The sequence below is a fragment of the Tenrec ecaudatus genome, chromosome 1 (genome assembly GCF_050624435.1).
Source record: "Tenrec ecaudatus isolate mTenEca1 chromosome 1, mTenEca1.hap1, whole genome shotgun sequence".
Taxonomy (NCBI): domain Eukaryota; kingdom Metazoa; phylum Chordata; class Mammalia; order Afrosoricida; family Tenrecidae; genus Tenrec; species Tenrec ecaudatus.
This window is the reverse complement of record NC_134530.1, coordinates 82,876,768-82,892,532: the sequence shown is the minus strand read 5'-3', so window position 1 is coordinate 82,892,532 and position 15,765 is coordinate 82,876,768. Positions and strand designations below refer to the sequence as shown.

Here is a 15,765-nt window from a genome sequence, read left to right as displayed (position 1 = left end):
GGTGCACTGAGCTCGTTAACTAGTTCATCTCCCTGGTTTTAGGGCAGGATTTCCCACACGTTTCCCCAGACCTGTGTGTTTATAGCAGGGCTTCCAGAAGCTGCTTTGCAGTTCAACACCCCTGGAGAGAAGTCCCCTTCCTACCTGCCTGTTTTGCTTTTATACGTTGGAGAGACCAACCCCTGGAGGAGCACATTGTGCTGGATGAAATAGAAAGAGGAAGATCAAAGACGGACTGGCCCAATGGCTACCGTGAGCTGAAGCATAAGACCAATTAGGAGGCTCGCTCATTTCCGGGCGGTGTTCCCTTTTGCTGTACAGAGGACAACTACCAAGCTGTTTCTGCGGTTTACTTCCTAGTGAATCTTGCATGTGTTCATTGCCTTAGCTTCTCTGTGTCTCTGAGAGAGCCAGGAGCGAGGGCCAGACCCACTTGATAGTACCTGACCACAAACAATAAGCCTCAATGTACTGAATCACAATCTATACTTGGACAACATCTCCCAGAGGATCCTTATAAAGGACTCATCCAACTGGGACCAATACGGATCATCTGGGGATCTTGCTAATCCGTAGATCCCGGGATAGTACATATCTGGGTGGAAACACAAAGTCTCAGTTGGGGTTGAACTTGAATGTCCTGGTTCAATGTTCTGGTTGATAATGCGTGTTTGAAAAGCATACAGAACCTGAAAGTCATCTTATGCAGTTGTTGCCTTCTTTTCCAAAGAACATTGCTGTTAGGAGCTGTCGGTTTTGTCCCAGTGGCCCTGTGTTCAACACAATGAAACTCTGCCCAGTCCTGTGCCTTTCTCAGAATCATTACTGTCTCTGAGCCTACTTTTGCAGTCCCTGTGCCAATCTATCTCTTTGAGGATCTTCTTGTTTTCTGCTGACCTTCTACCGAGTATGTTGTCTCTCTCCAGAGAGTGGACCCTCCCGATAACATGTTCAAAGTGCAGGAGACAAAGTCTCACTATCCTTGTTTCTAAGGAGCATTCTGGCTATGTCGCAGACAAATGTGTTCATCCTTCTAGCATCCCATGGTACAGTCAACATTTTCCATCATTAATACTGCAAAGGCATCATGTAATTCAAAGGCTTGAAGTCTTCTTTGGTCTTCCTTATTCATTGGCCAGCTTCCACATGCATAGGAGGTGATTGATTTGGCCTGCACCTTAGTCCTCAAAGTGGAGTCTTTGTTCTTTAACATTCAGAGAGCATTTTTGCCATGAAATCATCTGAATTTTCGGCTGTTGCTTCCGTAAGTGCTGATGGTGGGTCCAAATAAAAGAAAATATTTGACAAGTTCAGTCTTTTCTCGATTTATCACGATGTTGTTTATTGGTTCCGTTTGAGATGTTTTGTTTTCCTTATATTGTAATCCATACTGAAGGCTTTGATCAGTAAATGCTTCAAATTCTTTTGGCTTTCAGTGAACAAGATTGTGTCAGCTGCTTGTCACAAGTTGTTAATGAATCTTCCTCCAATCCTGTTCCACGTTCTTCATGGATCATTTGCTCAGCACACAGACTGTTTGTGATGAAAAAATAAAATCCCTGATGCACACCTTTCCTGATTGTAAATTATAGTATCCCCTTTACATGTTTGAATCAGTCTACGTACAGGTTCTGCATGAACGCAATGAAATGCTGGGAAATTCCCTCTCTTCCTATTGCTGTCCATAGGTTGTCGTGATCCACACAGGTGAATGCCTTTTCAGAGTCAATAAGGCACCTGTGAACATCTCCCTGGTCCTCTTTGCTTGCAGCAAAGATCCATCTGATGTCATCCTTGACACCCACAATTTCAAATCCTCTATCGTATCCAGATGGAATTTCTGGCAGCTCCTTAATCAATTAAGTGCTGCAACTGTTTTGTGAGTTACTTTTGATAAAATCTAGTTATGTGTGATATTAATGGTAGTGTTTGATAATTTATGCTTTCTGTTGGATCACTTTTTTTTGTTTTTGGAATGGACACAAATATGGATCTCTTCCAGTCTGTTGGCCAGGTAGCTGTCTTGTGAGTAGCTGAGCGAGCTCTTCCAGCTGTGTATTCATTGTTGAATGGTCTCAATTGATAGTCTGTCAGATCCTGGAGCCTTCCATGCCATCGATTGTTGATCATATGCTACTCCCTACGGTGGTTAAACATCGACCAATTATTTTTGGTACAGTGATTCTGTGTATTTCTTCTATCTTCTTTTGATGTTTCCTACATCATTCGATAATTTGCCTATAGAATTCTTCAATATGGCAACTCAAGGATTAAATGGTTTCTTCAGGGTTGCTTTTTTCAGCTTGGAAAACCGCAGGTCCTCCTGTCCCTTTTGCATAGAGTAACCCCAAGTCTCGCAGCAGCTCCATTTTACAAGAAGCCTGGGAGAATATCTAGTTCCTACATTTTTGTCAGCATTGGCTGTTGTCTGTTTTCTACAGTTTGGTGGGGGGAGGCAGGGGAGATATTTTATGTATACCTCTAAATTATCTGAATCCGTTTAGCTTTTCCAATAGCCGTAGAGCCCCTGTCGTTCTTCATAATATACAAAAGGACAAACTAGAGCACGCGCTGTTAGAGCCGTGTGCCCAGAGCTGCACATAGGAGCTTACATGTACAAAGGGCGGAGAGCTTAGGTTTGCAATGCATTCTCTTTGGCTCCAGAGTCCGTGTTCGTTCCTTGAATATCACACTGCCTCTTCAGCTACAGACTAGTTTATTTGGAATTTTGGCCTTAGCCTTGGGTCAGACTTTCTAGGAGATATCAGGATGCCAGTCCAAGGGAAGAATTCATTCTGACCTGATCCACTTAGCAAGCGACGGTGGGGTCCTTGGGGGTGGTGCAGAGGTTGCCTCCCAGCCTGGCTGGCACTGTGCTACAGCATCGGCATCCAAAAATATGTTAGAAAAGAGAAAGATCTTTATAATGAGCCTGCGCCTCCCTTTGTCTTGTGAAGTTTTAACTACTGTAATTGCTTGTAGTGTGAAATAGTGTATTCTTCGTGTATCTATTTTTGTGCTGGGTCTATCAGTTTATCTGCTTTCTTGTTTTGTTTTTCGTTGTTGTTGTTGTCAACTCATTTGAATCCTGGTGGATCTTTCTCTTGTGAATAGCGTTGCCTTGGGAAAACACACATTCCTGTTCACTCACACACCCACACACCGTAATCAGAGGAAGGAGAAACGGGGTAGAATTTCTTCTTTTTTTTTTAAGCTAATGGTAAAGTCTACAGTTGAGGACATCCTAATCCATACTGTATGTAATTGGCTGTATTGAACCATGCTACAAATTAAGTCTGGTCTGTAATTTATTCTGTCAGACAGTAACCCTCCAAACAATTTGATACTTCATTTAAGCATTGGTAAATGGCTCATGGAAAAGCTAAGAAAAAGATTTAATGATGATCAGATAAGAAACCCTATGTTCATTGAATGAATCCTTCTACGTGGAAGGTTATGAATGAGCCTGATCCATTCATTCAGGGAGCGCTTACTGAGCACCATCCTTGTGTGTGTGCATCCTCATGCCCTGGCCTGCCTTTCCTTCCTGTCTTCCATCCTGCCTTTCTTCCTCCTCTTCCTCCCTCCTTCCCTCCTTCCTTCTTTTCTTTCAACAAGTATAGCTTAGCACGTACTGTTTCCCGGGAGCGTTGTTCAGAATGGAGTAACACTAAGGGCAGCCAGACATGAGTCCTCATCTCAGGCATCTGATGTGCCCAATGTGTGAAGAAATCATATGCCCAGATGTTCACCACCATGTGCTAGCCCGAGGACCTCGATGCCTTGGCACACTCAGCTTTGTCTGCCTAGTCTACTCTTTCCCCTTATCGACAGGACTTCCCGTGTATGACGACATCTTTGCATGGAACAAATGAAGGACCAGAAGGTTGGAATTTCAGATCCACCCAGAGGCCCTGTAGAAGATAGGTCTGACCCCCCTCGTTCAGAAAGACCAGAGGCACGGAATGCGGTTCTACTCTGAAATGGATGGGTGTCATGAGTAAGAAGAGGCTGCACCTGGCCTGGGTGTTTGGGTTTTTCTTTTCTCAGAAGAGAGAAGCCGTTCACTTCCATGCAGATTACAGCCTTGGAAACCCTATGGGGCAATTCTACTTTGTTCTTCAGGGTGACGGTGAATTGGAGTGGATGTGACAACAGTGGGTATACTATGATTAACCTGGTTAGCCATATGATTAACATGGTTTAACATTGGAGAAGTTGAATCTTCTCTCCAGTTCTTAGTTTCCAAATGAATTGGGTACTTGAAGAGCGATCTTTCTTTCTTTTCTTTTCCTTTTTGTTTTTTTAGCATGTCATAAAACCCGCCATGGGAAAAGATAATATCACAACTATCTTTAAACACTTCACGCACACACAGTTACACCTTGGAAGGCGATATTAGGTATCACCCAGCATTTAAAAATGTTTTGATTTTAAAACACTTAATGAGGAATTGCGGATAAATTAAAACATCTCCATCTGCTCTCTTGCATGGTAGGTGATATTTTACCATTGCACAATCATCTCCAAATCTAATTCCACCAGGAAGACTTCTAATCGCAGTTTAATTTTAGAGCAATATTCCACTTGGCAATCAATAAAACACTGTCGTCAAACTCTGATTTAATAGGAGACGTGGATAACATTCTTCACATTCTACAGAGAAATGCTTTCAGGACAGCAAAAGAAGAACATCTTTGTCTCTCACTTTCCCCTGCTGCCTACCATCTGAGCACACAAAAGCCTATAAATCAATACCCCCATATTGCGTGAATGTAAATCTCATCAATTTTGCATCATTAGCACCATGAAAAAAAAGCAACCGCTCTTGGAGCAATTTTCCTCTGCTAGCTAAATATGTCTTCTTAATAAAACAAGAATAAGTACACCCTGATTGTTTTACTAACAAACACTTCCTTCTTCTCCAGCCTTCTTTGTGTCAAAAATCCACTAGCATTATCTAGTTATCTTATTGCAATGTGAGGGGCTGAGTGACTGGGTAGTGATTCTATTCTCTACGCTTCATCCTGTCCAGGGGCCAGTGGACAACCTAGACAGACAGACAGGCCAAATGACCAAAAGGAGTCAAACAGAAAACAAAAACCTAATTCATGCCATAGAGTCGATGCCAACTCACGGAGTAGTCAAAATGGCCAGTAAATTGGTCGGACTCTGGAAGGTGAAGGTAAAGCAGCAAAGAAAAATGATTCAAAAGGTTAGAGCCTTGGAAAGATGGCAAATGGCTGGGAAATGGGTGCTTCAGACAGTGATGGCCAGAAACCCAGACCTAAGATCATGAGAGCCCAAGGCGCCAGTAATTGGCGCCCAGCTGTGAGGTCTTAGGCACTCATGACTTCCAGGATCTGGGAAACCAGAACAAGGTCTCCCCAGATCTCTAGTTCCTGATGGCACTGTGATTAAGCCCTCAGTTTCTAACTGTAAAGTCAGTGATTTGAACCCACCAACAACTCCGTGGGAGAAAATGTGGCAGCCCAGTTCCATAAAGAAGCTAGGGGCACATCTCCTCGCTCCTATTGCGTCCCTCTTGGGAATGAGTGGACGGCAATGGTCTTTTAGTCCAAGGATTCTTCACATTGACCCAACTGACTTCCCTCATCAGACACTTCTCTCCATGGACCAAGCAATGGACATATTTTTGTCTGCTGAGAGATATGTCACCATTCGCTTTCTTGGTTGGATTATTTGAATCCATAACTAATTACTAATGAGCGAGGATGTACACACGTGGGTTAAGGAATACAACAATAATAACCAGATATAATTTCAAACTTGGCATTTTCACAATTTGCACACACGGTGAAATGCTCAGACTTCCTAGGAGTAGCCATAAAGGTCTTTTTTTGCCTTCAAATGTTGACAGCCGTTCCTGGCCCCTTTGATTACTCTTAATGGCATCCCCGCACCCCCCCAAATCAAACGATGCTTGCATTGGTCAAATCTACGGTGCAAGACCTCTTTAAAGTCTTGGGTATCAAGGTGTCCCTTTGAGGACTCAAGTGCTCCTCACCCAAACCATGGCATTTTCACTTGCCTCAGACACACGTGAACGTTGGAGATTGAGTAAGGAAAGCTGGAGAAGAATTCAAACACCCGAAACTGTTATGGAAGGTGTAGAGCCAGAATGTTCCTTAGATTTGAGGACGGGAAGGCTTCATCGCACATACTGTCTGGAAAGACCAACCTCGAGGACAGGGCATCTGGTTTGGTAAAGTGGGTGGAAAGCAAAACAGAGAAAGACTCTCAGTTGGATGGATTAGCACAGTAGCTCCACAGTGAGCTTAACCGTAACAGTTCTACCAGGAACAGGCGGTGTTCAGTTCTGTTACACATAGGGATGCGATGAGTCAGAGATGCCTGTCACGGATCTAATCAAGGTCCATCCTTCGATACCTGCAGAGACTGAGGTCCAGTGATTGCCCTGTGGTCACACAGGATGTAGAAATCCAGACCCTTGACTCCCAGGATAAAGAAAAGACCTTTATAATGACTTTGACACATCATCTAGATCCCACGGGCACATTCAAACCTTTACAGACCATGCCCCTGTTTAGTGAGAGGCGCGTTCAGTCGTTTCAATGCCGGGAAGTAACCGGAAGTTCACCATGGCCTAACAGAAAGCAACACTTATTTGTCGAAAGGTATGATAACAGCAGGAAGACGGGTTTCATGATATTTTCAAATTACCGATCATGGATCCCCCGTTACTTTTGCAAGGTGCTAGCCTGGCTGAGATGAGGAGGACAGAGCCTGGTGGGAAAGACAGAGCAGGCATCTGGGAAAGATGTCAGAAACAGATGAGCCATGAGGGCAGGACACGCAAGGAGCGGTAGGCAGTGGCTCCTTCCGGTGTGTCCTTATCTCTGGAGCCTACAGTTCTCTATGGAGACTCAAAAGCAGGCGGGATTATATCTGCAGAAAGCAGAACGCAAGCCATGTTCAGAGAAGCTTTCTCAGCAGTGGTGCGGCTCCAAAGAGCCTTTCAAAGAGCGGTCAGAACGGGGCCAATGGTGAGCAGAATGGGCATGGCTAAAGGAGGTTCTAATCCATTGGAAGGCTAAGAGACACATGTAGCCCCCGCACCCCCTGCCACTCAAATGGTGACTGCGTGGACCAAACAGAGTGGGATTCCGGTCTCAAGACTCTCTAGCACCGTCTGCCAGCAAAGTTGTGTGAAAACCATGCAAACCTGTGGTTCCGTGCACAGGCACCCCTTGGAGTCGTGCGGTGCACAGCCTGCACCGGGACTAGCGAGGTCCCGGGTCTGTAAAGTGGGTGCCAATCCGGCCAGAAGTTGGACCGGCTGCGTCATGAGGAAGGCTCTCGCAAAGCCTGCACACTACTGCACACCGCTGGCTCTGGCCTGCTGGGTGCAGCCCTCCCTGCAGACGCACGCTCAGCATATGAGCAGTCCTGCTTCTCTGTCGGGTCCCAGCATTTGGACCGGGGAGGGGAGACCCCATTTCTCAAGGGCAGCCACGGCTCCTTTGCTTCCCATCTGGACCCGACAGCTTTTCCCAAACCCTCCGGGCTTGTTCACACATTGCAAAAACACTTCTCTTATTGATCACCAGCTCAGAGGAACGGTCTGACAAAATAGGCGTTTCCCTTTTGTCCCTGAAGGCCCTTCAGCACCATCACGCTGTGCACGAAATATCCTACATTGCAAAGGACATCACCGACCACCGGGCCTTTGGATACGTTTGTGGGAAGGAAGGAAATCACAGATTCGTGGCTATAAAAACGGCCCAGGCGGTAAGTATTTCCACCCAGGCCAGTGGCTCCTTGTTTTCCCTTCGGGAGAGCATCGCGGGTCTGTTGGTCTGTTGGTCTGTTGGTCTTGCACGATGAGCTAGAGAGGCGTCCTCCCTAGAACCTGATGCTCAGCTTCCCGTCTCAAACCCGGGACCAGCTTGGAGCAAAACACCCCATCCGTACCCATGAAGTCGGTCTGTTTGTTTCCAGTGGGTATTGCCTAATGACGAATTATTTCCCTTTCTGATTAAACTGGAGGCTCCGTGTACAAACAGCTTTCCTTGACCTCGTAGCCTCATTTAAAGAGGAAAACTGAGAAAGCAAAGTTCTGTGGTTGCCATCAGGCCTACCCTAATCTCACGGTATGTGAAATTACTAATAAATAAAAGCAATGCCTTTTATGCTTATGATTATTATGAATTTGCAAATATAATTAGTTGAAGAAATGAACTTTAGCCTAGATACAATTTGCTAAACCAACATAAACAAGGTAGAATTAATTATGGAGGGAAGGCTTTCAAGGTAATAAGTAATAAGGACTACAAGATGTAGCAAAAATTGGTGACCTCGACCCAGTCATTTTCATTGAATGCTCTTACTCAAACCTTGTACTCTAGGCCGAACCTGTTATTCTGGACTTGCGAGATCTCTTTCAACTCATTTATGAACTGAAGCAAAGAGAAGAATTGGAAAAAAAGGCACAGAAGGATAAGCAGTGTGAACAAGCTGTGTACCAGGTATACTTGCGAACTGGTCCTAGGGCCGGAGAAGATGGGGCTTACAAGAAACAGGTGTGAAAGCTGCCAGTCAGGGGCTCTCCTCCCTCTACCAGAGAGAAATCCCAAAGATGAACGGGTCCCCTGTAAACTCCAGGCACCCAGAGCAAGCCTTTAGAGTTAGAAAGCACCCCGTATGCCCTGGGATTCCCCATCCTTCAGAGAAAGTGCAGTCTTTCATCCAGAGCAAGTTTGTAGGGAAAGAGGGCCAAGAGACGCCATTGCTTTGGCTGTGGTTAGGGTGGAGGTGGGGGTGGGGGTGGGAGGGGGTGGGGCAGGTGATGTTAAAGGGACAGGGGAGGGCTATATGAGTGTTTGCCTTTTCTGTGTCTTTTTCTCCCTTAATGGCCCACCAGCCAGTCCCCCCCAGAGCTGCTTTCTGTGCTGTCCTGTGATTTCTGAATACGGTCTCACCTCTCCCCCTTTATGTCCTCTGCCCTTCACCCTCCTGCCTGTCACTCTGTCGTAGACAATTTTGGAAGAGGATGTTGAAGATCCTGTGTACCAGGTAATTCCGGAACCATAGTCTATTTTTCAGTTCAGGACAGGCTAGGCCTAAGGTTCAGACAGTGTGCCAGATCCCTGAAGTATCCCCTGGCTGCAGAGCCTGCACAGGGGTTGGGGTGATGTGTGAGGGGGAGACCCATCTGCCAGCCCCTCTAGGAGCAAATTTCCATAAAAACAGAGCAGACATTTGGCCTGCACCAGGAAAGTGGGATTTGGAGACATGCCTCTCCCATAGTGCCCCTGCCTCAGCCACCTTCCACAATCTGTAAAAGTTTGATCCCAGAGCCGAAGGCTTTCAAGAGCCTATTGAATATTCTGAGTTCATTAGCGAGAGAATGAGTAATGAGGCGGCTTCTCTGCGGTCAGGGCTGGAGAGGAGGGCTGGCATTTTGGCTGCATTTTAACACAGCAAACCCAGAGGAAGGTCTGTAAGCTGTAGAGCTAGAGCGGCAGTGAGGACAAGTCTCTGGACCCCGATTAGCCAGCCTGACCCTGGGATGGTTGTGAGGAGCAAAAGGAGGAACCCAGAGCCCTCCTGCCCCCCACGCACCCCCCGCCCCACCATCTGGAGCATCCTCTCAACTCTTCTCCAAGGACTGTGGCCTCTGCAGAAATGTGGGAAAGAGCGAGCAGAAACTCCCCTTTCTTTGTACTTACAGAAAAGGGAGCCCAAAGATCGACACATAGACATCCTGAACCTACAGCTCCGAGGCTCACGTGTCATTGTGTGTCAGCCGTGTGTGTGCTGTGTGCACTGATCTATACAGAGGTGGCTGTCTCTGCCCCTGCAGACAGCTGGTGCTATGAGACCAAGAGTAAACTAGCACGGGGAGCCCGAAGCTGAAGAAGTCGCTCAGAAAGTCAAAAGACCCCAAAAGGACCTTATGAAAGTTCCTTCTTGCTTAGGGATCTGGATAGGCAAGGGGGGCCTTTTGAACAGAGGCTCAGCCCCCAACGAACTGGCTCACAAGAATCTTTCCCTTTTTTTTGAAATCGCCCATGCTTTCTTGGCATCGGAAACATGCACAAGCACAATGTGATTTTCCAGATTTAAAATGCAAACGGAGGTGGTATTTACAGGGTAAGGGGGTTGGGGGCAGGGGGGTGTCTTTGAGGGTCTTCTGAACATTTAAGGGTTTCCTCCAGACTTTGGGTCTTAGGGTTCAAAGGAGACAAAAGCTGTCACCCAGGTTTGGGGGGGGGACAAGCATTCCTGAGAGAGCCCCCCCCCCCCCCCCCGAGAGTGAGGAGCCAACCCACTGACACCTTGCTGAGGTCAAGTGCTATTGACAGTGGAGGTTCTCTTCAGAGACCTGCGGGCCCTGTAACCCCTACTAAGGGGCTGATCTTCAGGCCTTTGGGGCTTTTCTTTAAAGAAAAACGCACATCTTGCTCACTGTGATTTAGCTCATGAATTCCAAATGCCTGTTTTCCTCTTTCTTTTTCTCACCTCTGACCTGTCCTCTCGGGCTGCTCCTGTTATAGTACATTGTGTTTGAGGCTGGACACGAGCCAATCCGTGATCCCGAAACGGAAGAAAACATTTATCAGGTATAGAATTGTTTGCCTCTCTTAACCGCTGTATCACTACTAGCAAATGCATGGAAGGGTCTTAAGAATTCAGGGGTCGCACTTTCAGGGGTCTACCGAGCTAGTGCAGTCATTCCAGGATTGCATGGACTGGCTGTTCCTCGCCCTACAATTTGCCAGGTTTCTGTTTTGTTGTGTTTATATTATTGTGGTGGTTTTAATTTGCCCGGATTTTTCATGCCTTGTTGTTGAAAGGTTTAGTGGCCAGTTGGGAGCAGTGTTTTAATTTTTAATGGGTCATAATTATGTTAAGAAGACATGAAGCTCTAACATTCTGTGATGGGGCTTCCGGTTCCATGATCTTTTCGTTCTGTCTCTCCACGGACTCCGTGAAGCTGCCTCATCTTTTGCTGATACGTTAGCGTACGTAAAGTCATGCGTTACAGGGTTGTTGTCCTTATACCAGCAGGTTTCTCATGTCTCAAGATCATTTGCTCATCAATTTCTTTAAAAAGTCAACCCTGCTATTAAAAATAAAGTGCACATTCAAATATGCTATTTGAAAACAACTTTGGAAATAATAACTAAATAAACCTTCAAAAGACAGAACACTGGATGTTTTATCCATTCCCTTCTATAAATTAATATTTTCAATCGTTTACAGTGTGCAGAACACATTTTTTGTAAACACAGAACACATTTTTTGTAAAGGGCTTTATTGTGAATTGGGTGAAGGTTTACAAAGCTAATCTGTTTTCCATTCAGTGATTTATCCGCATCCTGTTTCATGTCATGGATGGCACTTTTTAACATCAGCTATCCCTTTTCACCCCTGCTTCTCCTTGTTTCCTAACCTTCCTACTTGCTGAACTTTGTCCCCAGGCAAATGCTACTCCCTGATCTGAAATGCTTGATTATGCCAAGGAACGCATCCCTCCTAGTGTGGTCCCCCTAGAGGCCTGCCTCTGCGAGACTGGAAATTAAGCCCACAGGGAAATTCAGGACCGAGCCTGAAGAGGTACGGGCTTGAGGGTTCCGCTAGAAAGCCTGGCCTTTTAAAAATTACTTTCTAACCAGAGTGAGAAGCAAAACTCATTTGATTCTTACCAAACTTCTGTAATATAGGTATCTTCATCCCACTTGTACATAGACACAGAGGCTCGGAGAAGTTGCGTAGCTTCCTTGAGATTGTACAGCTGAGAGGCAGGATTTGAGCCGGGAGTGCATCTGAAGGCAGAGCCTACGCTCTTGCCATCCTGCATTCCCCTCCAACCTTTGAGCCGTAGCAGCATATCCAAGAGATAGGCCTCTATTTTTTCACTAATTGGAATTTCAATCTTGGGTTAAAATGCAAACATTACAGAAAAAGGGGGGAAAGTAATATGCAATTTTAATGTTTTAATTCAGGCCATTGTGCAAATACTCCTAGTTTCAGTACTTGGAGTATCAAGTCCACGAACTGCCACCGAGCCGCTGACAAACCATGGTGACTCCGGGTGTGTCACAGTCAGATTGTGCTCCATGGGGTTTTTTAGGTACTTCTGGGCATAGTGGTCACCTCTGTGTTCAGCAGTTCAAAACCCCCAGTCCACTTCTCAGGAGAAATAACGGACTTTCTACTCCCATGCAGAGGTACGGTATCAAAACGCGCAGGGGCAGTTCTCCCTGTGCTGTAGGTCTCTGTGAGTTGGCATGGACTTGGTGGCAGTGAGTTTGGTTTGGTTTGGGTTGGATTTTCTGGATAGACGGGGACTCCCAACCTCTTGGTTGGCAGCCAAGTGCACTGACAGTTTGTTTGCACCCCACCTCCCCAAAAAAGGACTTCACTTGTAGGTAATGGTTGTGAAATTAGAAGAGAATATTTTTTCAATTCTTTATCAACTGCATAAGACACTTAGAGGACCAAAGCACAATTTCAGTTCTCCCAGCAACTCGAGTGGTAACCAGCATTGGGAGGTACGACTCGAACTGTCCCCTGCCTCCATCCAGAGTCCAATCAAGCTTAAGGTTCTGCCTGGGAGTTTGGCTTAATGTGTCTTCAATGTCAGATTCTAAAGGATAAACCTGCAGTGTCTGATGAGAGACCAAAGCCTTCCTGTGAAGAGAGACCACTTTGGAAAATAGAAGTAGGCTTTTTGCTCTAAGAAGCTTCTGTATCCAGACTGAAGCTGCAATTGACAACGTTCCCCTGTGTGGCCCATGGAGGATGGTGTGGGGGGATGGTGTAGGAGGAAGGTGTGGGAGGATAGTGTGGTAGGGAGAGCCGAAGGTCCTGGGAAGAACAGCTTAAGGAGCTGGCCTCCCATTCCGGTTCTCTCACCAGCTACTCATGGCTGGACAGTAACAGGCAAGGCATCTGCTCTTTCTGAGGCTCGGTTTCCCCAGTTAGAAGAGTGAGGAATCGTTTCTCCCTGATGGCCTTGATCTTGTGAAAATGAAACAGCCATGTGTTGGTGCCCTGAGTCTGGCGTGCACAATGGGACTCTTAGAAGGGACGCCCTCCTGGGTGACAGAATGTAGAATCTGGGTGTGTGGATTTGAGATCTTCGTACAAGGGACTGCTCAGCCAGTCAAACTTTATTCTTTCACTTCATGGTGCACAAAGTCGTGATTATGAAAAGTTGCCTATATGCTTAGTATCAGAAATTAGGTTACACCCTGACAGAGCCTTCCTTTGAGAGGCAGGGAGACATTCACCAGTCACCCTATGAAGATGACTTTCCCTCTCAGGGCCCCTGTTTGTTTATCTGCACAAAGGGCCCCTCAGGCAGACTGGAGAGTCCCTCAAGCAAGGCTTTCTTCTACTCATTGCAACCAGCATGTCACCTAGAACCCTGCTTCTTCAGAAACAGATGATGGGTTGCTCTGTCTACCAGGCAATTCTCTCTCTCTCTAGCTCTCACTTCCTCTGTGTGTGTGTTGCTAACATTTATCACGTCTGATTGTGAGTAGAGGTTTGCAGGCTTCTCATCGGTCCAGCCACCCTAGGTGCTTTGAGTCTTTATTCCCACCATATAGACAGAGAAAGTGACTCTCTCCAGAAGGCATTTGCCCAGGGTCTACCCCTCAGCCAGAGGTAGAACTTCCCCTCCTGGCCTGGTTTCTACAACTCGGAAACCTCCACATCAGTCAATACCTAACTCAGACTATTGTCCTAGGCTGTGTTCAGCATAAGCTTCCCGGATTTAAAGCTTTGCAATCAGATTCGGTGCCAGCCACCAGGTCACTATCTAAAAATCACACTTGTCTTTACAGCTCTGACCCCCTGCTCTCCTACTTGCTCCTCATTAGCAGCAAGTTGCCATTGAGGGAATGAATATTTTATCACCCTCTGTGGAAAAGACCTCTGGTCATTCTTCTCTCCCATTTAAGCCTTTCCACTGGGGCACAATTTGCTTAACAAGAGATAAGCTCTTTGGCCTACAGGTAAGGCTGGGCTTTTAAGGGGCTGCCTTAGGAGCTCATTCTTCCTCTTCTTCTTTTTTTTTTTTCTTAAAAAAAGGCTTCTAAGTGTCCCATACATACTCCTTCCCTGTGAAGTGTCTTCCCCAGGAAGGAGAGCCTCAGGTTTACGGAGTTAGGCAGGTCGTCCTGCAGTCTCATCCTCATCGTTGATCTGTTTCGGTGACCTTGGGCACATAGCCTTTGAGTTTCAATCCCAGGGCTTATAAAATGAGGGTGCTCGACCATGGGCTCCTAGACATGACCCCAGGTGTGACGTGGTCAGAAAAGCACTTGGGACAAAGTTCAAAAGGGTTGGGAAGAATGGAAATTGGCAACACACCTGCAGGGAGGACCTGGGACAAATGATGAGATTGCAATCCATACCATGGAACACACTGCCCGTGAATTGTTGGGAGGCAAGCTGATATTCTTTGTTCACCCAATTCACAATGAAAGTGAAAGCCGTACTTGTCGCCCGTGGCATATACCAGGTTCTGGGTCAAATGCTCGGTCCCTTTCCTTCCTAATGTCATCCGTCGCGGACACTATGTAAGATGTGGTGCAAGGATGCATTGCACCAAGTAAAACACAGCACCACGCAGCTTGTCAGGGAGCCTAGCAGGAGGCTGCCACCTCCCTGGACTCAAACCCTTATAATGCCAGCAAATGGAAGGAGACACCTTGAGTAACTGCGCTTCTGATGAAAATCAGTTGTCTCCTTTTCCAAGCTGTCATCGTCCTCCTCCTCCTCCTCATCATCATCGCCTTTCACTCTGAGTGCTCAGATAAAGTTATCTATTAAAAAACAAACAAACAAGGTGGAGCCTCCCAGTACCAAGCGTTTTCCGACCGCTTAATGGTGATCCCTCTAATCAGAAGTTGAAACAGGAGAACAGCTATGAGGGTGATCATTTTAAACACGAGAAAATCAAGTCCCCCAGTTTGTGGGCTGTCCCCGGTCAGGGTCTCTGCTTCTAAGCCCAGTGTTCCTTCTCAGGCTTCCTAGTGAAGCAGCGTCTGAGCTGGCCAAGTGGTCCTTATTCAGATTCAGTCCTTCCGAAAGCCCCCTTAATCCATGCTTAAGATGTGTCAAGAGTTTGGGTTTTAATATGATAAGATTCCAGTCCCAGGCCAGAGCCCCAGGGTGGTACAAGTAGTTAAATGCTCAACTACTATCTGATAGATTGGGAGTTCAAACCCAGCCAGAGGAGTCTCAGAAGTCAGTCCTGGCGATCTGCTACCAAACATCCCCAGCCTGAAAGCTCGATGGAGCGGGTCTGCTCTGCGCACAGGGCCCCGTGACTCATGGCTCAAGAGCAGCTAATGAGAAAGATCCCGTGCCGCCCACCACACTGCCTCTCTACGTTAGTTCCCGTAATTAATATGCTAAAAATGTATATTCTCTATACATGGGGTGTAATTGGAAACGGAATTTTACATAATTAACCCAATTATTCAAAGGGTCACTTATCTATGGAACCCATAACACCTGACAAGTGTAAGGAGATATCACAATGGTGGTGACATGGTCCCCACCCTCAAGGAATGTACAGGCAATGCCCTGGGTCAGAGGCGGGGACATTTTTACTGTCAAGGGCCGTTTGGATATTTAGAACATCATTCACAGGCCCTGGGAAATGATCCACTTAAAAATCAGCCTGTTCTCTTTGGTCAGATATGTAAATTACCTCACCCCCAGTGTGGTGGCTGGAAGGGCTTCCCTTTGGTGAGGTGT

The 15,765-nt window shown here is 46.4% G+C and overlaps 1 protein-coding gene across 2 annotated transcripts in view; it reads left to right on the top strand.

The window, feature by feature from the left end:
- The window catches only part of DAB1 (DAB adaptor protein 1), a 302,544-nt gene that overhangs the window by 228,371 nt on the left and 58,408 nt on the right, over window positions 1-15,765 (top strand). For both annotated transcript variants that reach the window (XM_075539918.1, XM_075539914.1), the window contains exons 4-7: window positions 7,642-7,773; window positions 8,391-8,510; window positions 9,019-9,057; window positions 10,542-10,607. In XM_075539918.1, coding sequence (XP_075396033.1) covers window positions 7,642-7,773; window positions 8,391-8,510; window positions 9,019-9,057; window positions 10,542-10,607 — 357 coding nt within the window. The remainder of the gene's footprint in view (window positions 1-7,641; window positions 7,774-8,390; window positions 8,511-9,018; window positions 9,058-10,541; window positions 10,608-15,765) is intronic.